Genomic DNA, 23,202 nt, shown 5'->3' with positions numbered 1-23,202 from the left:
ACAAAATGTGGGTTTACATTTCTTAATGGGAAAAGGGTCGAAGAATTTGTGGCCATTTTTTTTTTTAAATGGTACAAGCATGAGCCATAGAGAAAAATTTACCAAGTCTTTTAGATTATCGGTGAGCAATTTAAGACATGGTTGTATCATTAATAGAGATAAGAAGGTTATTTACGTATGAACTCTTCTCAGAGAAAAAAATCACCTCATTACATCAAACAATAAGTTCTATACAGATTAAGTTTTTGATGTGTCAGATAATGGGGGCTGAACTAAGGTAATAACAGGAAAGAAAGGGAAGGGAGTAACAGACACTAGGCACATACTGGAAATACCATTGACAAAGTTTGGCTGTTAATTGGATATGGAGGACAAAGGAGAAAGAGTCACTGATTTATGGAAGGCTGTCTTGACAGGGCTGTAGAGATAATATTAGGTATAGGGAAGTCAGTAGGAGCTGGTTTAAGTGCCTAGTCCAGGACTTTGACTTTGAACATAATGTATCAATTTGTCAACAAATTGGCTAGTGATTTGGCTAGTGATTTGCCTAGTGATTACTAGCCAAGTTTAGAATGAGTAACCCTGATGTTTCATGAGTCTCTGATGAGTAGTTATCAGACTCTGAGACAAAGAATTAAATGTAATTATTATAATTCTTTTGAGAGGTGATTCCAGGGAGTGAGGGTAGGGAAGCAGAAAAGGAAGACAGGAAACAGAAAAATCGACTAAAGTAATAAAGTCACCATCGTGGGTATCTGTAGTTTGGTCCTGCTCTGGATCCCAGGTGATTAAGAAATGACATAGCACACATGCCTCACCAACCCCAAGGGCACCCCAAGGGCTAAGGACCTGGGGTATTTATCTACTAAAACCCATTATTCATTAGTTGAGAAATGTTCCCAGGGATGCTAATTCCCTAGAACTCCGAGCCTGCTTTTCACACCAATGGAATAGGCACAGATGGTGAGAGAAACCCTTCAGGCAGAGAGACACGGATGCTGGCAGCAAAATTCAGGAAGACATGCACTAAAATGGCGAAGGCAGGCCACGGCTACAGAAGTCTTTAGAGGTTGTATGTTCTAGGAATGTCAAAGGCAACTATTATAACATTATTTGCAAACATGTCTAATACTCAAGTGAAATTGTTTGCTTCTAAAATATGAAAAAGGCACACTTTCGTGCTAAGACATTAACATCAACTCTTGCTGGCATGATGGCCTGATGATCGTCACTGAAAATAGAACAAGGAAACAACGCACCATGGAGCAGCATAGAATCCAGAGGAATAATTAATTGCATATGGGTAGAGAAAAAGGTGTGTCCTTCTGTCATGTACTTTCCACTAGATTTATAATCCTGCATATTTTGCATGCATTTATGCATATAAATGATATATATTTATGATAGTAAAATGACTGCTAAAGTAATTGTACACAATGGTTTCCATCTATATCAGAAATGCCTTCTCTCTCTTCTTCTTCACTGGTAAACCTTCCTAAAGACTCAGATTTTTCTCATTCAACTGGGCTATGTTCTGCTTATTAAAACTTTGTTATGATGATTTTCCATATCCTTATTAAACAGCTATATTTCACCTTCTGTCCAAATGTATGTATAGCCTTTATTACAGATCAACTGCTTTCTTTACTGAAGATAAAGGATTTTCCCAAAACAAGTTTATTATTTAAATGATTTATCTAGGGCTTTCACTTGTGCTATGAAGTAAAGTGTTAAAAGAAATACAAATTGAAAAAAGATAAGTGTATGCATAGCCTGCTGAATAACAAACGTTAGGAATAATTCAAATTTTTGAAAGATAGACTCAGGGATGGAAAATTGGGTAAGATGATTAAGAAAAATATAGTGAGATAAAATTTTAGTTGTCAAAGTACTTCTTACAAAAAGATACTCACTTGGTGCCTTAATATTGGCCAATATATTTGAGTGATAAGTGTTTGATATAAAAAACAAAAATCTAATTTTCTGTTTTTTTTAAGGTTTTTATTTATTTATTTGACAGAGAGAAAGAGAGAGAGCACAAGTTAGTGGGAGCAGCAGAGGGAGAGGGAGAAGGAGGCTCCCCGCCGAGCAGGGAGCCAGACATGGGACTCAATCCCAGGTCCCCAGAATCATGACCTGAGCTGAAGGCAGACACCCAATCAACTGAGCCACCTAGGCGCCACCCCCCCAAAAAAATCTAATTTTCTTAAGAATGCATTTTTTCCCATTAAAGTGATCTTTAAATGTATAGTTAAATTTTGATGTGATCTTCAAAATTTGAAAGTTTGGGGTTTTTTTACATACACATCTACACAAATCAAAAATTATCAGATAGCATTTCTGAGTTTAAAGTTTAAGGCATATGATCATTGATACTCTGAAGATCCAAAGCATTTTACTGACATAAAACATGAGGCAGAGTCATGGATCCTTGGTCTCGAGAATAAGAAATAAGGTGTAAAAAATTACTTAACATAGAGTCATATTCCAGTCCCCACTTGACAACTCTAATGATTTTTGCCTTTCTCCAAGCCAAAAAATAGTATGTTCTATATTAAATCATGCTAATTACAGCTTGAGAATACACTGATGACCTGTTAGATCAAATTGCTCCCCAAACGTCCAAATTAGGTTTAGGTTCTATGGTTTGACATTTTGTAGCAAGAGATTGTGAATCAGTTGTGGAATGGCTCTTCTGTCCTGATCTACATTTAAGGTGTATCATGTGCCAAGTTTTATACCCAGGGCTGGCCAGTGATAGAAGGATAGAGGAAGAGAAGAGGAGGGAGTCTATCTTCCCTGGACTCTCAGTTAGGTCTCTGTCTCACTCCCTCCATTTTGTATGTCTTTCTTTTGTTTTTTTTTTCAACATAAACATAGTATGTGCTCATTGTACAAAATTTTCTAAATGCAAAAATATATCATGAAAAAACAATCAAAATTAACCATAGGTCAGACACCTCCAGAATCACCATTAATATTTTAGGGTATATCCTCACATTGCTTTTTTCTTTTCTTTTTTTTTTTTTGCACAATTATGTGCACAGATTGTGCTCCTAACTATTGCTTTTATTGGATTAACTCCAAAGGGTCATTTCTCAGAAAAAACAACTGAAAGGTTATAAATAAGGAGTGACATTTTCGTGGTAGATTTTGGCTATTGACAAGGAGGTGGCTGCCTCCTCCACCAAAGCAAAGATCTAGTCTTATTTATATAAATAGTACATTAAAGCTTCATTTCATGAACCCATCCTACTGCCCATTTTATTTTACTCTTTTTGTGAGTAATTTGATGACAAATTTTTTCATCATGAATGTATACCCACTAAGTATTTTGATTTTCTTATTTGTTTGATTGTTGCATGGGAGTTATGACTCAGGAACTTAAAGTTTAGCTGAAAGAACAAGTTTCAATTAATGCAGTTTAGAATTTATTGACTTTGGTTCTTGATGACAAATTTATTTTTTTAGTTTTTTTTTATTTTTTATTGTTATGTTAATCACCATACATTCCATCATTAGTTTTTGATGTAGTGTTCCATGATTCATTGTTTGTGCATAACACCCAGTGCTCCATGCAGAACGTGCCCTCTTTAATACCCATCACCAGGCTAACCCATCTTGTTAAGAAAAAACAAAAAAGAAAAAGAAGATAGCAGGAGGGGAAGAATGAAGGGGAGTAAGTCGGAGGGGGAGAAGAACCAGGAGAGACGATGGACTCTGAAAAACAAACTGAGGGCTCTAGAGGGGAGGGGGGTGGGGGGATGGGTTAGCCTGGTGATGGGTATTAAAGAGGGCACATTCTGCATGGAGCACTGGGTGTTATGCACAAACAATGAATCATGGAACACTACATCAAAAACTAATGATGGAATGTATGGTGATTAACATAACAATAAAAAAATTTAAAAAAATAAGAAACATATACTGCATTATTTGTTTCAGAAGTACAGATCTGTGATTCAACAGTCTTGCACAATTCACAGCACTCACCATAGCACATACCCTCCCCAATGTCTATCACCCAACCACCCCCTCCCTCCCACCCCCCACCACTCTAGCAACCCTCAGTTTGTTTCCTGAGATTAAGAATTCCTCATATCAGTGAGGTCATATGATACATGTCTTTCTCGGATTGACTTATTTCACTCAGCATAACGCCCTCCAGTTCCATCCACATCATTGCAAATGGCAAGGTCTCGTTCCTTTTTATGGCTGCATAATATTCCATTGTGTGTATATACCACATCTTCTTTATCCGTTCATCTGTTGATGGACATCTTGGCTCTTTCCACAGTTTGGCTATTGTGGACATTGCTGCTAAAAACATTGGGGTGCACGTACCCCTTCGGATCCCTACATTTGTATCTTTGTGGTAAATACGCAGTAGTGCAGATGACAGACAAATTTAATCAGTTTAATGACTAACATGTTTTTCTGACATATAGAGAAATCTAAGGTGTAGCTATGAAATGCCAACAATGACTCATGATTATCTTCAAAGTTAACTCCAGTATTTTTTCATCTTGGAATTCAAGGCCCTACCCAAGGCCCTATCCAATTTCCATTTTTAAATTTGTCCTTAGGATTTTTTTCATGATATAATATATGATATCTCTAAAAGAACACAGACTTTACAATTAACTCCGACTTCAACGTCTCACCATAATATGTTTTCTCTGTCATCTTGTCAATTATTTATTTTTGTTAAAACTCTTAATATACCTACTTCACTGAGTTATTGTAAAGATCAAATAAAATGAATAATGGGAAACAGGTAGCCTGATGCTGTATTCTGTTGCTATAGGTTCCACTGGATTCTGATACTTGTAACATCATGGGTTATCCCGCTGTTTGTCTCTTACTGTCTTCGACATGTGTTCCTTTGCCAAGATGTCAGGAGTTGTTACACAGTTCCTGTAGCTGTTTGAAGGAATAATTACCACAGTCTTCTCATACCATGTATGTATGTTAACTTGAAAACTTAATACCCATTGCACTAAGATGTAACACACTAATAGCGTGCTCTCATTCAATCACATAAGTAAACATATCTATTGACATTTTTGTTCTTGATACTTTCTAGTTCTTACTTGCCTCATAACTAGCAGACAGAAACATATAAGGGGTGGCTAGATCTTAAAATGCTATATAAGGAAATCTCTGTGCAAATACTAAGAAAAAGAGAAAAATGTACACTCTGTACTATTGTGAAGTGTGAGAAAGAAAAGAGAGGAATGCACCAAACAAGATGGTATGATACTAGTCATGCACAAACATAAGCATTGACTGAGGATTGTAGGGACCTCTAGGAAAATCTATGCTTTGATTTTGTGCTTATACATACAATATAAGGATGAAAAGGAGGTGGAAATATAAGTAGACCTCAGGAAGTATTCCGAGAACCCTGTGGTCTGTGAATGGTATGCAGTGTATTTAGAACTTTCTGCATGACCTTACTGAAGTGACATGGAGATTCTGGAAGTTATGCTAAACTGCAAATGCCTTAGAAGTCATAGTATGACTGATTTAAAAACTCAAGAGTATAAATGTGCTCCCTTCTATTCATCATTACCAGGGAAATAATATTTATTTTATGTGAAAAAATATTTGGAAATCAAAGCATCTTTATATATTGTCCTTGCCTTGATGCTACTCAGTGCTTCTCAAATCTCATTGTGCTAAAGAATTATTGTGTAGGTAACTATACAATATATAGAAATCAAAACTATATATAAATACATAGAGGTATTTTCAAGGTCAGTTTGGTCAAGCTATGATTTATTTTACAGTGATCAGAGGAAATGTGTCCATCGGCATTTTGCTGATAAGCAATTGAAAGCAGTAACTTGAAATCATTAGGGGTCCCCAGCCCTTTTGAGAACCTGATGAAAATTATGGATCAACTCCCCAGAAGCAAATGCATATATACTCAAACACAAAAGTCCTGAATATAATTTAAGAGATTAAGAAAATCCCCAAAGCCCAATCATGTACCTTAAGTTAAAATAAATCCTGCTTTAAAATTTATTGTGGGGCTTACCATGGTTTACCTTGGAAGTGTGAGCTATTTTATATTTATTAAATTCCACAACCTTTGGCACCAACACTTGTAAGAAAAAAAAAAAGACTTATCTTAAAGAGTAAGAATGAAGTCAACCATCTTTATAGCCCTTATATTATCACACAACATTTCTTGACTCATGTCAATAAGCAAACTTACCCCAGTAACCCATATTATGAAATGGGACTATGGGTTCCAAGAGTGAGTTGCTTTTGAATTATTGCATGACTTTTCACTAGATATTCAGTTTTAAAGCTTTCTTAAATGTTATAATGACCATAAATTTTGTAACATATATATTCCTTTACGTAAGATAACAAAGGAGGTGAAAGTTTGTTCCAAATTTTATCAAAATGGGTGTTCACCAGAGAGGAATTTATTCCTCCTTTAAATACATTTGCAAGCAGTTTTTAAATAGATGCCTTTGTGGTTCAAGTTCATTGGTTAGGGCAGAAACAACTGAGTAGTTAGGGCAGAAACTGTTAGTTGCCCATGCAAAAGCATCCTCTCTCTCATACTTGCTTGCAAGGCATTTTCGTACAGATAGGAGGAGGCAAAGTGCTCAGGGAAAGTGGGGCTCTCTCCCAGAACCCTGAACATGAAGCATGATTGGTTGTAGCAATTCATGATAATACCTACCTTTTAAATAGAAAAATAAAAATGACTGATGATATTGCTCTGAAACTCATTCTGCCATTCTATCATTGGAATGCCTCCCCCCCCCCCCGCCCCGACTTCTTGGCTCAGTTGTTCCCAGTAACTGGATCTAGGTTTTACATTGCTGGAAAACTATGCTATCTATGTCTCTGTAGTTTCTGGTTTTGTTTTTGTTTGTTTGTTTGTTTGTTTATCTGGGGGGAGGTTGTTTTGGTGGAACCAGCTTCAGTGTAGAGCAGGTCCAAGGATTCCATTTATTTTTTTGCTGTTGTTTCTGTTCTTGTTTTTCACTCTTTTACTTTGTAATAAAAGAAATCCAGGGTGGGGGGTTAGAGGTTGTGTTAAGGAAATATATTCAGGTAGAATTTAAAGATTCTTAAATAACCCACTCAAGTGAGAAAGCTGGGATTTTCACATTATTCACCTAAATATCCCCCTTTTTTTCCCACCTAAATATTCTTGCTACCGTATGTTGCCAACATTTGTGATTGCATTTAATGGGAGAGTCTCTGTGTGGTTGTTGAAGGAAACCCCAGGAAGATGGCACATTTTGGAGAGTTGGAGGGCATGGGTACAAATTAAGGGGCACCTGAGTGGCTCAGTCAGTTAAGCGGCTGACTTGATTTCAGCTCAGGTCATGTCTCAGGGTTGTGGGATCGGGCTTCATGTAGCACTCCACGCCGTGTGTGGGGAGCCTGCTTAAGATTCTCTTGCACCCTCTCCCTGGCCCCTCCCCCCTCCAAAAAGAAAGAAATTGAAAAAACAGGAGTGGAAAGTGGGCTCTGTGGAAATAAAATGTTTTTAAAGGACTGTTATCCACAGTTTCAGAAGTTACGGTTTATAATCTTTTCTTGGGGGTCAGAAGCTGACCTGTGCTGAAAGTATGATCAGTACTCTGATCACAGTTTCCACATTGAATTTATAAAACTGATGGAGAACATTGAGCTTTTCTGCAGCCCCTATGTTTTTCAGGATTCATGTCCAACAGCCACTGTGCTGGTGCTTTATATAACACGGGGGCGCACTGAATCCTCACAAAAGCACTATTCTCGTTGTCATTATTATTGTTATTTTAACGATCATCACTTCTCTCCAAGTGGGGAAACAGAAGGCATGGTAGAGTAAGCGCTGTCCCAGGGTCACACAACAAAACTGACAGAACTGAAATCTACCTAATTCTCTGACTTCACCACCTACACAATGCTTTTGCCCCTTCCTGAAATAGAATGACTGTGACTTAACAGTTTGATTTCTAATTCTCCTCTGAAAGTTTTAAAAACTGAAAAATAACTCATGCCTTTTTTTCTTTGCATATCTTTAAGAGACAGAAATATATCTGAGGCAAGGGGTGTAGATCTCACCAGTTGACAGCCTGCCACTTCTGTCATTTCTCCAACACATTTTTTTATAACCCCCTTGTGATAAAGCCTTTGTTTTTCCCTTAGCAATAATAAAACTCATTTAAGCCAAGAAATTATTAGAGAATAGTAAGACCAGTAAAAGTCTTTAAATGTATTTTATCACACTTAAAGGCATATAACAAAAAAAAGTTACTGATATTTCTTTAAAAAGTCATTTAAAAGATATGTAATTCTATAAAAAATGTAGATGTGAAATAGATCAACTCCTATTTCCATTAGATACCAGATCAGGTTGAAATTTTCAAAGCTACCTTCACCATATCTCTGGGTTTTGTTTTTGCAGGTGTTATTGTTTGGAAATGACTCTGAGAAAATAGTGCCCAGTGGATACTTTGAGCCAAATTCCTCCCTTTTCCCACCTTCACCTATGCTTCCACCCTCTATGTTCTTCTTGGGATTGTTTCTCCTCCTCTCAATCAACAGAGCCGACTTTCTCTAGATGATTCTCTTTTTATTTATTAGCCTGGAAATTCTCTTGTGATAAGCATACTCCAATGTTAAAAGGAAAGCGGATGGTAAAAACAGCTACTTAAATGTGCTTCCAATGCTGTTTCTTGCCTAAATATGTGCGTGTGTTTAATAAAGAAAAGAAAATGAATCGTTTTAATATTCTCTGTAATAAAGTGATGGTGAGTAGCAAGGTTTTTGTTTTTGTTTTTTTTTCTTGTGTTGGTAACTGGTCTTATGTGCACTGATTTATACATAAAAATGTTTTTGGTACCTAAGGAAAATAAGCTCTTATTACATGAATGAGTTTATTAAAACTCTTCTGCCTTAGGCAAGTAAGCAGTTTCTTTATGAGTCCCTGAATGTAAGCATCTCTAAAATAAATGAGAAAACGTCTACATGAGATGCCGGGCTGGTTCTGGCTCTAGATTAATTGACCCTTGCTTTTAATGGAGGAGTGACTAATATTAAGCAACATATTTAAATCATTGAAATTCAAATCATGTTTGGGTTTTTTTGTTGTTTTTTTGTTTTGTTTTGTTTTTTTTGTTTGTTTTTGGTTAGTCTAAGAGGGAGAGACAGTTGTAATATGCTCTCAGGGTAGAGTCCTACCAGTTACTCACAGAGATTGCATTCCTCCGTAAGCCTGAGATTAATGTACCATGAGACTGAAGTGTTTACTGGGGTTAGGAGGTAAGAGAAGAAAAAGGGTCAGTCATTCTTACTGTTTCTGTGTTAGGTAACAGAAAATCATCCCAAAAATAAAAAGTTGTAGATGCAGGAGGCCTGGCTGACTCAGTCAGAAGAGCATGAGACTCTTGATCTTGGGATTATGAGTTTGAGCCCCACATTGGGTGTAGAGATTACTAAATAAATAAATAAATGGATAGATAAACTTATAAAAAGTCATAGATGCTTCTATTATATTTCATTGCAGTGCATAATTATCACTGATGAAAAATAGCAAAGGCACTGATTTGGCAAGCCCTCCTATTTCTGAAATCAATAGGGCCTTAATAATTAAAACAGGTGTCACAATTTACATATGAGCAAAGGAGCCAGATTTTACTACAAAAAAAATATTATTAGCTTACAAGTCATATAAATGTGGATTTGTACTGAGTAACATGAACTGGAAGCTAGAATGCTTTTAAAGATCATCTAGAATTCCTATTATTCATGAATCCTCTCTAGGGCTACCACAGTTAATAACTGTTCAAATATATTTGGGTATCTCTAGAGGCAAGGAGCCACAACCAAGGAAGCTCTGTCCATATTGCATAACTCTTAAAATTATGTTGGTCCAAATATTTATAAGTTATAATTGCAGAGTTAATTTATAATATTACTTCCTATAATTTAAAGATAGCAATCACTGGCTGCTTATGCCCTCTCTTCTTCTGACCAAATATCCCCAGTTGCCTCGACTTTTCCATGTGTGTATGTATGTGAATTTCTTTGTCATATTCAGTATTTTTAATGATTTCAGTATTCCCTTTTGATAGCTATAGATACCCTTGTCTATCTCCTTGTTGGCTTACCTTGTTGACATCTATGAGGATCATTTTAAATTTTGCTTTAAAAAGGGATGTTTTTTAGTAGGAAATACTTCTGTCAATAACAGAAATAACCAGTGAGTGTCACTGTTCTAACACAGACAGATATTTATGGGTTTGTTGTCATATAATGATCAACAAAATCCTTGCAGAAGCCATAAAAACTTGTAATTATGCAGGACACAGGCAGTGGGCTGGATGAATCAAGGGTCCTCTTATTCCACCCACATCAGCTACTATAGAAATTTTGGACAGATTTACTGGTGCCTTTTTTTTCTTCACTAGTCTACTTCAGTTTTGCAAGAAGAAAATTTATTTTGCTTTCCGTTCAAAATAAAAGACTGGCCATTTTTTTTCCAAAATGCTCTTCCTACCACTCAACTTCATAGTCTGGAAATAATTTTCTCCTGACTTCTGATAAATATCATTATTTCTGATTTGATTTCAATTACCTAGTCAATGGATTATTGATATAAAGGGAAGAGAATAATTCTGAGTATGCATCTATACCAGGTTTCCTTTTAGGCACTCCATGTATACTATTTCTTTTAACTCCACAACAATGCAATGAAGTCCTTATTCATGCTATTGTATAGATCAGGGAAGAGTCTGAGATATGTTAAATAACTTGACTCAGGGTTACACAGTAATACATCTGACATTAGAAACCAAGATTATCTGACACCAGAGTTACCATTCTTTCCACTACACCCTCCTCCCTTCAGACTATACATGCAAAAATGGGACACTTAGAAACTAGTATCTGAGTCATTATGAATATGTTGGGATTTTGATGGACTCTGTAGGTAACACTTCCCTCCCCACTGCTTGAATTCTGAACCAATTGAGAAATAGAGCAATAGAGACTGACAGATGGATATCAAAAGGTCAGCTGTATAATTGATGAAAGCTAAGAAAATGGGACTTTGATGTGTGGCCAAATGAGCTTCTGAATTTCCTCTTCTTGTGAATTTGAGACCAGCCCATCAACTAAGTGACACAGCTGGGAAACTTGACCCCCATAGTGTCAGACCCTTTATTTTGTAGCAGAAAAAAGGGGAACAGAACTGAAATGGAGAAGAAAGAAGAAAGTTTTTCCAAACTTGCAAATCACATAATCCTGATAAGCTAGGTTTTTTCCCCAAAGGAAGAAAGGCCAGGAGTGAAGTCTACTCTACTGAAGTCCCCACTGAAGTCTACCGAAGTCGCTCCACATGGGACTATTTTTCTTAATATGCCATTTTATAATGCAGACTATTAACAAAAACAGAGAACAAATGAAAAGGAGAATTCAGCTCCTTCCTGCCATTAATCCAGGATTTTTTTTCTTTAGACAGCTGACATTTATTGTTGATAACAATATAAAAAAATCCTTTAAAGACTATCAGTATTGTATTACCAAAAGAGAGGTAATATGTTTATAAAACATTTATAGAATTAGATATGCAAATAATAAAATTAGGAAGGAAAGTAAATGAACACACTACTAACGGGGGGGGAACCACAAGAATCAAGGGCACTGAAAAAATGTGAACTGAAAGCAGCATTTTAAAGAGTGCAGGGTACGGCAAGAGAGCTATAGCACAAACTCATAATCAAATTATATATGCCCTATAGTTCCCTTACAAGGATAATCAGGTGTTTATCTTGTAAGCATTTGTGCAGTGATGAACTCTTAATTTTTTAAATTCTTAAAGATTCATTTAAAGACGGATGTGGAAAAGCTATTCCCTAAATACACGTGTTTTTATATCTGCAATGGCAGACAAGATTATGTCATGCCTTGTTGGGCTTATTGTCATATAATAATTGTAAAGACTTAGGTTTTTACTCTTAGTGAAATGGGAGTTTACCAAATGAAGGGTTTCAAGTAGAAGAATCATATTAGCTGGATATTATTTTAAATTCCTCTGCCTCATGTCTACTCACTCTCAACCCCAAACCTACCTTCATGCTGGTCAGTAGAGAGAACACTTGGGAGACTCACAGCAGGGTAGAGGGTGAGAAGATATGGATAGGTTCTGGATAAACTTTGAAAGTGGATTGAATGGGGGTAATGAAAGACAGGTATTAAGATTTTGGCCTCTAATGTTTTCCCCATCAAATGAGATGGGAAGACTATGCTTGAGTTGGCTCTGGGAACAAATATCAGAACATTGATTTAAGAATGTTGAGTTTGGACATGATTCTTTCAGACCAAATAGATATGTAAAGAAGACAGATGTGATATAAATGCCTGGAGTTAGAGAGAGATATCTGGATAGGAGATATGCATTTAGGAGGTATGAGCATATAGATAAACTTAAAACCATGAAACAGGTTAGATCACCAAGGGTAGGGAAAAAAGACAAGAGAAGAAGAAAAAAAAGATAAGGAAGAGAAGGGTCCAAAGATTGAGGCACAGACCTTTCCAAAGTTAGAAGTTCAAGACGTGAGAGGAAGACACAACAGAGATTAAGAAGGAGCATCTAGTAAGATTGAAGAGTCAACCTGTACCACCCTGGAAGCCAAGTGAAGATAGTCTATCTAGGAGAAGAGCACAAGCAATTATGTCAAAAGTCCCTAAAGTAGCAAATAAGATGAAGACTAAGAATCCACTGTTGATTTTGGCAGTAAAGAGAACATGGGTGACTTTAGTACAAGTCTTAGTGGAGATATGGAGCAAAACAAAAGAAACCACAAAACTTTTGGAAGATTTAAGAAGAGGAATTAGAAATGTGACTATTGACTGTACTTTTGTGGAATTTTGGAGCAAAAGGGAACAAATAAATTGAGGGGGGTGGGAAACATCAGAAGAACTGGATCCAAAGAGGTTGCTTTTTTTTTCCTTCTTCTTTCCAATTTTTTTAAGGATTAATGCTTGCATGGTGATGGGAGGCTGGACTTGTTCTGTAAGGAGAGAGATGGAGGAATTATCGGGCTGCAGCAGGTGGAGGGGACAGAAACTGGTGTATAAGTAGAGGGGATGGGCTTAGCTGGGAGTACAGTTTATGTAGAGTATCAGGCAGGAAGTCAGAATATATGGTACAGATGCCAGTATGTGGGTGGGAGCTGTGGAAGTTTTCTGCAGATTGCTTCAATCTCAGAGAAATAGGAAGCGAAATTATCAGCTGAGAGTGAAGAGTGGGGAGGAGGTGGGTGTTAGAAGACAGAATTTGAAGTGAGGGAATAAAATATGAAATAGTCGTCTGGGTGAGTAGAAAAATAAGATGACCAGGGAAATACATTGACTGCTGGTCAACATTAAGGACCCATTTAAGGTTATTGTTATGAATTTGAAGGAGATAAGTCTACACATTGGCACGTTTTTTCCTTTAGTTGTGGTTTAACTGTTCAGGTGTACACATGGAATTGATGTGATATGTACACACACCCATCTCATATTTAAAAATAAATTGTTTCGTATATTTCCTATTCTATTCAAAAGCATCCCTTTAAATAATATTCATGGTCATGTTATAGCTTGTCTGAGACTGTATTCTTAAAAAGTAATACAAATGATTGACAACATGTGTCTAAGACAGTTGCTAATATTTTTCCTCCTTTTAGCTTTTTCCCTCTTGACATTGAACCTGATTTTAAAAGCAAACAAAAAGAATACCCCAACTAACATAACTGAGTATGTAAGCATTGAAAATTATTTTAGAGATCAATCTCATTCCTCTCATTACAGATTAGGAAAACTAAAGCCCAGGGAAGAGGGAATAAAACACAAGATTCCATATAATTCTACTCATGTAATTTTCCAACTAAACTTCACTTTTTTTAGAGCCATAGCACAGATCCAACTCTGCCTTATGTTATGATGTGGCCAGGGGGTATTACTTGTTCAGATTTTGGCAGTCACATAAGACCAAGCTGCTGGAGCTTTCATTATAGATATTCTTCTGCAGAACAGGTGTGTAGAAAAAGGTCTATCCTATTTCCCAGCAGATGCTCAACCTGTCTTCTCCCATATATGCATCAGCTCAGTTGAAGCAGAAGCAACCTATGCCTGCATAATATCACTCACACTGTTACAAAAATGGCGCTATTGTTGCCTGGTTACCTCTCCATTTTCTTAATGCCTCTTCATAATGTGAGTTTCATAAGCTATAGCAACCCCATGGAAAATTCAGAATTACAGAGAATTACCACTGTCATTAGCTTTCCAATTTCCATTTGGAATTAAAAATCTATATATCCTATCTCTGGCATAGGCTTATAACCTTGGTTAAGTAACCGAACTTTCTGGGACACTTGCTTCCTAACCTATTAAATGAGTAAAATGGACTTGATCAGTGGTTGAGATATTTTTAAAGTGGCTGCACCTGGGCTGTATGAGAAATGAAAGTGAAGTAAAGATTTTATTTAAACCAGAGCTACGGTGACTCAGTTTTCTACTCTCTGAACATCCTCTCACCTTCCTAGGTTTCCTTGAGAAGCTACACAGAACCCAAATGCTCCAAGGATCATGATTCTAAAACTGCTTGATGACAAGATCTAATATCTCTTTTGGCTCTGTCATTGTATCAGCCTGTGATGCCACGCTAGAGGGGTGTGTGTGTGTGTGTGTGTGTGTGTGTGTGTGTGTGTGTGTGTGTGTGTGTTTTAGACATGAATAAAGAATTCAGGCCAGAGATGCTTATGCCCCCATAGTTGTACAGAGCCTTAAACCCTTACCACAGACCATACACTGTTTTATTTTTTTCCCCAATGATATAGTCTTGAAGGAAAAGAAGTTGAGATCGAGATAGACCTTTGCCTTTTCATCTCATTTTTTTAATTTTATTTTATTATGTTATGTTAATCACCATACATTACATCATTAGTTTTTGATGTAGTGTTCCATGATTCATTGTTTGCATATAACACCCAGTGCTCCATGCAATATGTGCTCTCCTTAATACCCATCACCAGGCTAACCCATCCCCCCACCCCCCTCCCCTCTAGAACCCTCAGTTTGTTTCTCAGAGTCCGTAGAGTCCGTAGTCTCTCATGGTTCGTCTTCCCCTCTGATTCGCCCCCCCGCTTCATTTTCTTCTCATTTTTAAGCCCTATGAAAGAAATAACCCTGCATCTGTTAGAAGAATTTGTATGGTTAGAGGTGGTAGAGAATGATTAATATCAAAAATTTCCAAGTGGGGAAGAGACTGGTGATTCAGCCCTGAATCAGATACTGGGCAAAGGCTATGAAGGCACCTGCCAAGATCCAGCCAAAACGCCAATCGTCATGTGGTATCTGTCTCACATAATTCCTTATACATGACCTGAAGGTTACTTTAACCTTTAGAGAAGTGAAGAGAAAGGCCCGTTCATATAGAAGTGGCTAATGCACAAGAATTCACTAAAAAAAAAAAAAAAAAATGACAAAAGTCAGAATACCTCTGATTATTCCAATGAATAAGCTAAGGTCTTTAAATACTACTTCCACATTCTTTTTATATTTGTCTCACTATAGAAGTAACATAGATAGTGAATTCCAACTGCTGAAATGTATTTAAATTTCAGAGAAGAAAATAACAAGTCTAAAATGTTATTTGAGATTAGCATTTTTAATACTCTAAAATATTTACTTTCAGCTTTTACGTAGCCATATATATATATGTGTATATATATAAATGATATTATAAAACCATAAGAAAAATTGTTGCCACCAGCAATATATAAAAGTGCCTTGTGATCAAACTCTCACAAATATCATTATCCATTTTAGCTTTGATAATACAATGCCATATTCTTGATTCTTTGACTACCTGTGAGGATTAATATCCTTTAGTATTTACATAATTTTTAATTTTTTTATATTTTAAGTTTGCTTTTAGAATATTTTTAGTATATGTGCTGCCGAAGCGAGCACAGTTTGCTTTTAAAATAGAGCAGGATTTCCATTAAGGATTTTTTAAGTGACTTAAATTTATCACTTTTAATATTTATTTATCTATCTATCTATCTATCTATCTATTTATTTATTTTTATTTTAAGTAGGCTTCACACCCAATGTGGGGCTTGAACTCAGGACCCCGAGATTAAGAGTTGCATGCTCTACTGACTGAGCCAGCCAGGCGCCCCAAACTATTAAACTATTTTTAAATAGTATGCTTAAGTACATGTAGCAATAGCCAGTGTAGATTAATGTTTATATAATGCTTTAGTGTGAAGGACTCATATGTAATATAAAAGTCACCAAAAAGGAACAATAATGCAGCATTAACATTTTTACTCATTAAATTCATGTTAAGCTATTCTATTATTTGAAATTAATTTTCTCAAACTGCAGACTATTATAAAATTTTATAATAATGAAATGTAAATTTCTCCATTACCTCCCAAAGCCACTCCCCACAGGTGACTACTATTACATCTTAATGTATACATTACTCTATGGTCTTGCTAATTTATATAGTATAGGTAAATACATATTATAAGTGTGGGTTACACCTAGGGAAGTCACAGTATAATAGTTTTTGAAATTTAATTTTTCACTTAAGAATATAGAATAATATCTTTCCATATCAGTACATGTAGATCCACCTCATTAATTTTTTTAAGGTTTTATTTTTAAGTAATCTCTACACCCAACATGGGGCTTGAACTCACAACCCCAAGATCAAGAGTCACATGCTCTACCAACTGAGCCAACCAGGCACCCTCACCTTGTTCATTTTAATGGCTCCTTCATAGGATTGTAAAATATTGACATATAGTTGTATTTTATGATTTTTTTCCAACTTTATACACAATATGGCAGTAAACATCACTGTGCATCTGTATTTGGGCTTTGTATGTGTGTTTCAGGAGGTGAGATTCTCAGAAGTAGAATTGTTCCATTAAAGTGTATGTGTATTTTTGGTTTTTAAGTTACTGCCAAACTGCCCCCCCTCCCAAATGGGACTTGCCAGGTTAAAGTCCTATCAACATTATATGGCAGCACCCATTTCTCTACACGTTGCCAGCCCTGGCTATTATCACTGTTTTTAGAAAAAAATCGTTGGCAATCTGAAGGCATTTTTTTTAATTTTTACTCTTTAATTGTTCCTAAGTTTTCACACTCTTTTTCAAGAACAATCTCCTTAAATATGTTAAGGAATGACTGCAACTTAAAGTGTGTCTTGATTTCCTCTCATTCGGTTGTTAATATTGGATTTCTAAAAACTTTTATAATTAATTTTTAATTTTGTTGGATGGTAGTCAGAGAATGTGCTCAGAAATAACACTTATTTGGCCCCATAAAAGAGAAACCCTATGGCTGTCTCTTCCTAGCAGCCTGGTGATGTGCCACGTGGGTTGATCCAATTTCACTTTAATCTGATGATTAAATTCAGTGCTTTACCTAGATCATATTACATATCCCATACCTACTCCATATCTATATTACAACTATGTGAAAAATCAGGTTGCAGAAGGTTTGATAAGGAACATATTATCACCCCAGTTCAATCATTTAGAAACTACTTTTTTTTAATAAGAGAATAGAGACTTCAGATCATCCACTAACATCCCCTCATCTTACAGAGACAGAAATTAAGGAAAAGGGAACTTCCCAAGATTATCCACTTAGTCAGTTATGACTCACTTTCATTCTGAACTAACGAACAAATGAGCATTATTTCTTTGAAAAAGAAAAAAAAATCGTACTAACAACTTTGATCCTAATCAAGAAAAACAACTGTAGGTTAAGTTACCTCAGCATTTATAGTGTATAATTCATTCTGATTTAGAGATCGGTATTCATTGAATCAATGAGTGGTTTGAAAATAACATTGATGAATCTCAGCTTTTGCATTTCAGCGACTTCTGACATTGGCTGCCCTCCATTTCAAGATTATATGTAGCTCCTCTGATGACATTGGTGTCCAGATTTGTCACTGTATTTAGGCTATTTAACCAGATTAGTGTAGACTTTAACACTGAGTCAGACTACAAGCCGAATTTTTGCCTTAGTTATAAATCTTCATAAGAGAGGGGTTTCACAGCAATAGCAAGTTTGATTTCTAATATTTAGAAGCAGTCTGAAAATACTTAAAAAGCAAAATTTTAATGAAATATTTTAATTCGTTTTTGTGTTTCTGAGGATGAATTAGTCTAATGTGGTTTCTTCTTTCATCATTCTTTACTAAACTTTCTGTAATTTTTCACACAAGATTGGAAACATTTGGCCAGATATACATACTGACACAGAAACTAATTTTTTGAAATTGATAAACATAGACATAGTAGACAAACTTTCCAACTATATTTAGAATAAAGAATTCTTCCAAGATCAACACTATATATTTTCAGCTCTTTGTTTTGTTTTGCTTCGTTTTTTTCCAAATACTCTACTTATGGCTCTTCACTTCCTCATTGGTTTCCTTTCTTCTGAAACCAGCTGTGATCATTGGCCAGGAGTCTGTCTTGGTCCCCCTGTGCCTTTTTTTCTTTTTCTATTTTTCTTTCCCAAGAGTTTACTTCTTATATAGGTTCAGTCTTCATCTTTATGTGCATAGCATCTCAGTCTATGTCTCCTGTTCCTACCTCTCCCTCAGGCTTAGGAACCCACATACTGAATCATCCCAGATTCAACCCAGAGTTAGTATGTCTGAAACTAATCCTATCCTACCTCATACGTACCTGACCCTCCTCCCCGCTTGGTCAATAGAAAACATGTGTCGGGTCTCTGGAACTTGAAATATTAACAGGAACTATTATTTTATTTCTGTCTCTCCCTTTTATCCAATTCTCCATCCAATTGTGGTTTTCTGATGTTTCTTTTGCAATGTTGACTCATGTATTTGAGTTTCTACTGCTACAATCTTGATTGGAATTTCAACCCTTTAAGAAATCCCAGATGTCGGAACGCCCGGGTGGCTCAGTTGGTTAAGCGTCTGCTTTCAGCTCAGGTCATGGTCCCAGGGTCCTGGGATCAAGCCCCGCATCGGGCTCCCTGCTCAGCAGAGAGCCTGCTTCTCCCTCTCTCTCTCTTCTGCTCCCTCTGCTTGTGCTCTCTCTCTCTGACAAATAAATAAATAAAGTCTTAAAAAAAAAAAAGAATTCCCAGATGACCTTTGGGCATCTATACATAATCTTCTATACATAATTGCCAGATGTGTCTTCCTAAACTTGCTTTCAATAATTAGTGCCTCTCTTCAGTATCCTTCAGATGCAGTTAATGAGTTAGTGAAAAAGACAAGACGTTTCAGTTTTGTTGACCATTGCATGATTGGTCAACAAAACTGCAAGGATTGCAAGGATTACATGTTTCTTGGCTTCCTTATGTAATTCTCTGCATTTGTTGGTCTGAGTTCCACAAATAGGCCTCTAATAAAGCCTTTGCTATTCTAGTTTCATACTTTCACTCATTATTTCTCACACTTGAATTAACCTTGTAATCTCCTTAGTCTATCCAAATTCTTTATACTTTTCAAATTCAGCTTAAATCTTGAAGATTTAACTGAAGATATTTAGTTTAAAATTATTATGGCGTTCTGAAAAAAATTCCAGTCTTTTTCTCCCCAAAATAATTTTATCTGTTTTTTTATAATAATAGCACATTTGTCATATTCATATCACAACTGGAAAACCTAAAGAGCCTTCTACATAACTGCTAGGTAAGAAACCTGGGCTTAAGTCTCAGCTCTGTGACTTCCAAGCATATCTTAGAATATCTCCTACCAAGCCCGTATCTCCTACCAAACCCACAATAACACACACTGGATCTCATTTGGCTCATCTGTGAAATAAATAGGGTTAGATTAAATAGTCCTCAAGTCCCTTTCAGTTTATGATCCATAAACTGATATTTAAAGGCATTTTGTACAGCATAGTATAAAATATACTCCACTATTATAAAACAAACTCTAGGATTATAAAATAGACTCTATTACATGTTTACCTGGTGATCATTAAATTTCTCAAGCCCATGCCCTTATAAGAATATTCAAACTTCAGAATCAAAATAAAGGACAAACTACAGAATTGTTTTATTTCTGTTATTGTGTGAAACCAATTTTATTTAGTTGACATGCTACTAAAGTGTGGAATTACCTAGTAAATAGGTTCTGCTACCAATTCTAGTGTGAGGAGGAATCCCCACACCAACAAGCAGTTCTTAGGATACCAGTTAAGTGTCTTAAAATTCAACTGAATTATGACTCTATCTACCTGGAGATAGCCTTGGATTCCATAGGTTATGGGCTCAGTCCTGTAAGACTCCCCTCCCCTCCACTCAACTCCAGATACCAGTCATAAGTCCAGGTTATCACCTGTGCTTCTGGTGGACTAGCTACAAATTTGACCTTCCAGCAACGTTCTCCTTGAACTTCAGATGCTAGTAGCAAGTTTAGGTTGTTACCTCTACTTCTTATTAACTGGCTATAAATCACAGATTCCCACAATCCCTTCCTTCCTTGGGTTCACTTAATTTGCTGGAGAGGCCCACAGAACTCAAACATTTTACTTACCAGATCACCAGTTGATTAAAAAAAAGGATATATCTCAGGAACAGCCAGGTGGAAGAGATGCATAGGGCAAGGGATGTGAGAAGGAGAACGGAGCTTCCATGTCCTCTCAGGTGTGCCACTCTCACCAAATCTCCAAGTATTCACCAACCCCGAAGTGCTCTGAACTTCATCTTTTTGGGATTTTATGGAGGCTTTGTTATATAGGAATGATTGATGAAATCATTGGCCATTAGTGATTGAATTCAGTCTCTAGCCTCTCTCCTCCCCAGAGGTCAGGGGATAGGGCTGGAAGTTCCAACTCTAGTCATCTGGTTGGCTGCCCTGGCAACTAGCCCCCCTCCTTAGGTGCTTTCCAAAAGTCATCTCATTTACATAACAAAAGATAATTATATGCTCTCATCGCTTAGGAAACTCCAAGGATTTTAGGAGCTCTGTGCCAGAAACAAGACAAAGACCAAATATATATTCTTTATTATAAATCATGACATCACACCTACATATTAATTGAATAAGCTTAGGCAATTTTTATTGAAAAAAAGCTTACTAAGTACAAGGCACTGTGAAAAACATTAGTTAACTGGGAATGGGGAGAGGGATAAAGAAATGAATTCAAATGAATTCTACCTTCAAAGAATCAATTGTCTAATGAAGGAGGCATACAGATAAAGATGAAGGAATTACTATAATTATAAGCATAAGAAGCGTTGATTGCTACCACTTACTATGAACTGGGACCTAGGCCAGAACTTAACATTAGAAATGCTACTTTACATACACAAACTTGAATGTTTACAACAATATTCCAAGGTAGTTATTATTTTTCCTGTTTCTGAGTATATACTATCCACTATATTTTATTAGGTATATTTTGAGGCTTAGAAACATTTCTGGAGGAAGGCTTGTCTAAAGGGAATGATTTAAAGGGAATGATTATTTCTAAATGGAGGTGTCACTTAGAACGGTGACTGTCAAGGTAGCCTTGGAGCTGAATCTTCTTTCAAAAGAGGAGCAGACTTTCCATTGATCTTGTGGGTAGAGAAGGCATTTTAGGCACAGAGAAAAGATTGACCAAAATTCCAGAGGCAAAGAAGTAGAGGTCATATTCAGGGAATTCTGGTGGGTTTAATATGGTTGCACAGAAAAGCAGGGAGTGAACAAAGAGAAAGATACAGCTTTTGAGTTTGAGAGGGCAGGGTATTAGAAGAGGGTATTACCCAGGGAAAAAAGTAATTGGAAAATCTAGCCATTCTAAACTTTTTCAAAGTTGACAGCTAAAACAGCTTGCATAACAGCACATAGACCTACCCACCTGCTTAGTTTCTAATGCAATTTACTGAAAACTTGTGTCTTCCTACGCATTTCTTTATAACGAATTTGACCTATACCAGATAGCAGTCTTACAGCAGCTATAGTCAACATGAAAAGCTCTTTTTGCATGATAATTTTCTATTCTCTTTCTGGTCTACTGAGTTCCTAAGCAAAATTTTTCTTACTCTTTTGTTCACTCTTACAGGCTTGCAAAAGTTGTGCTCATCTCACTGTGGGCTGGAGAAGAGTGTGTGGGCTGCCAAAGGCAAACATAATAAAGGTAAGCTATGAGGGTAGATTTTCAGGTGCTCCCACAAGCTTTGCTCTTCAGTACAATGGAGTCGCAACTCCATTCTGTGGGAAGTGAAAATTTAACACTAATTTGCGTATCACATTCATGTTATTAATTATCAATGTGACACTTTAGCTTATTATGCAGTTTGCAAAGCACATTCATATCTGTAATTTAGTTTTATCCCAAGCTTCTAGTGAATTGCATTTACTTAAAAATGTCTTTTGCAAAATCTTACATACAAAAACCTTTGTACCGTTTGTTCTTAAGAAATGTGTTCATGTGGGGTGCCTGGGTGGCTCAGTCAGTTAAGCGTCAGTCTCTTGGTTTCAGCTCAGGTCATGATCTCATGGGTGTTGAGATCAAGCCCCACGTCCTGCTCTGCACTCAGCAGGGGGCCTGCTTGAAGATTCTCTCCCTCTGCTCTTTCCCACCCCCCCTTCAAATAAGTAAATAAATCTTTGAAAAAAAAATGTTCACATTATAAAATAGTAGCTTTGTAAGTATTAATAAATTAATTAGCTAAAGGTCACTGCCAAACCATTTGATATTCACTTACTTACAACTTTTAATGTAAGATATTTAATATAGGTTATATAGAATCTATATTATATATAATTTATATATATATATATATATAGGCAGTCCCTGACTTATGATGGTTTAACTTACAGTTTTTCTGCTTCATGATTGTGCAGAAATGATAAGCATTCAGGAGAAACTATACTTTGAATTTTGATCTTTTCTGGGCTAGTGATATGTGTACCATACTTTTTTTTATTTACTTATTTTTTTTAATTTAAATTCAGTTAATTAACATATAATGTATCATTGGTTTCAGAGTAGAGGTCAATGATTCATTGGTCTTATATAATACCCAACACTCATTACATGTATACTGTACCCTTATGATTCTCTGGGCAGTGTCAGCCACAGCTCCCAGCCAGACAGCCAAACAATCATGAGGGCAAAGAACCGATATACTTAGAATCATCCTGTACCATACAACCATTCTGTTTTTCCCTTTCAGTAGAGT

The 23,202-nt window shown here is 36.3% G+C and overlaps 1 protein-coding gene across 3 annotated transcripts in view; it reads left to right on the top strand.

The window, feature by feature from the left end:
- ANO3 (anoctamin 3) overlaps nt 1-23,202 on the top strand; it is a 429,391-nt gene that overhangs the window by 114,817 nt on the left and 291,372 nt on the right. Inside the window, exon 2 of one of the 3 annotated variants that reach the window (XM_028117691.1) lies at nt 22,080-22,154. The exons of the other annotated variants lie outside the window; for them this stretch is intronic. Coding sequence (XP_027973492.1) covers nt 22,080-22,154 — 75 coding nt within the window. The remainder of the gene's footprint in view (nt 1-22,079; nt 22,155-23,202) is intronic. 3 annotated transcript variants of the gene reach the window in all.

The sequence above is a fragment of the Eumetopias jubatus genome, unplaced genomic scaffold (assembly GCF_037043125.1).
Source record: "Eumetopias jubatus isolate StellerSeaLion01/CBP00866 unplaced genomic scaffold, mEumJub1_p1.0 scaffold_13, whole genome shotgun sequence".
In the NCBI taxonomy this organism is placed as follows: Eukaryota; Metazoa; Chordata; class Mammalia; order Carnivora; family Otariidae; genus Eumetopias; species Eumetopias jubatus.
Note: the sequence above shows the minus strand (reverse complement) of the source record. Positions and strands in the feature narration are given on the sequence as shown.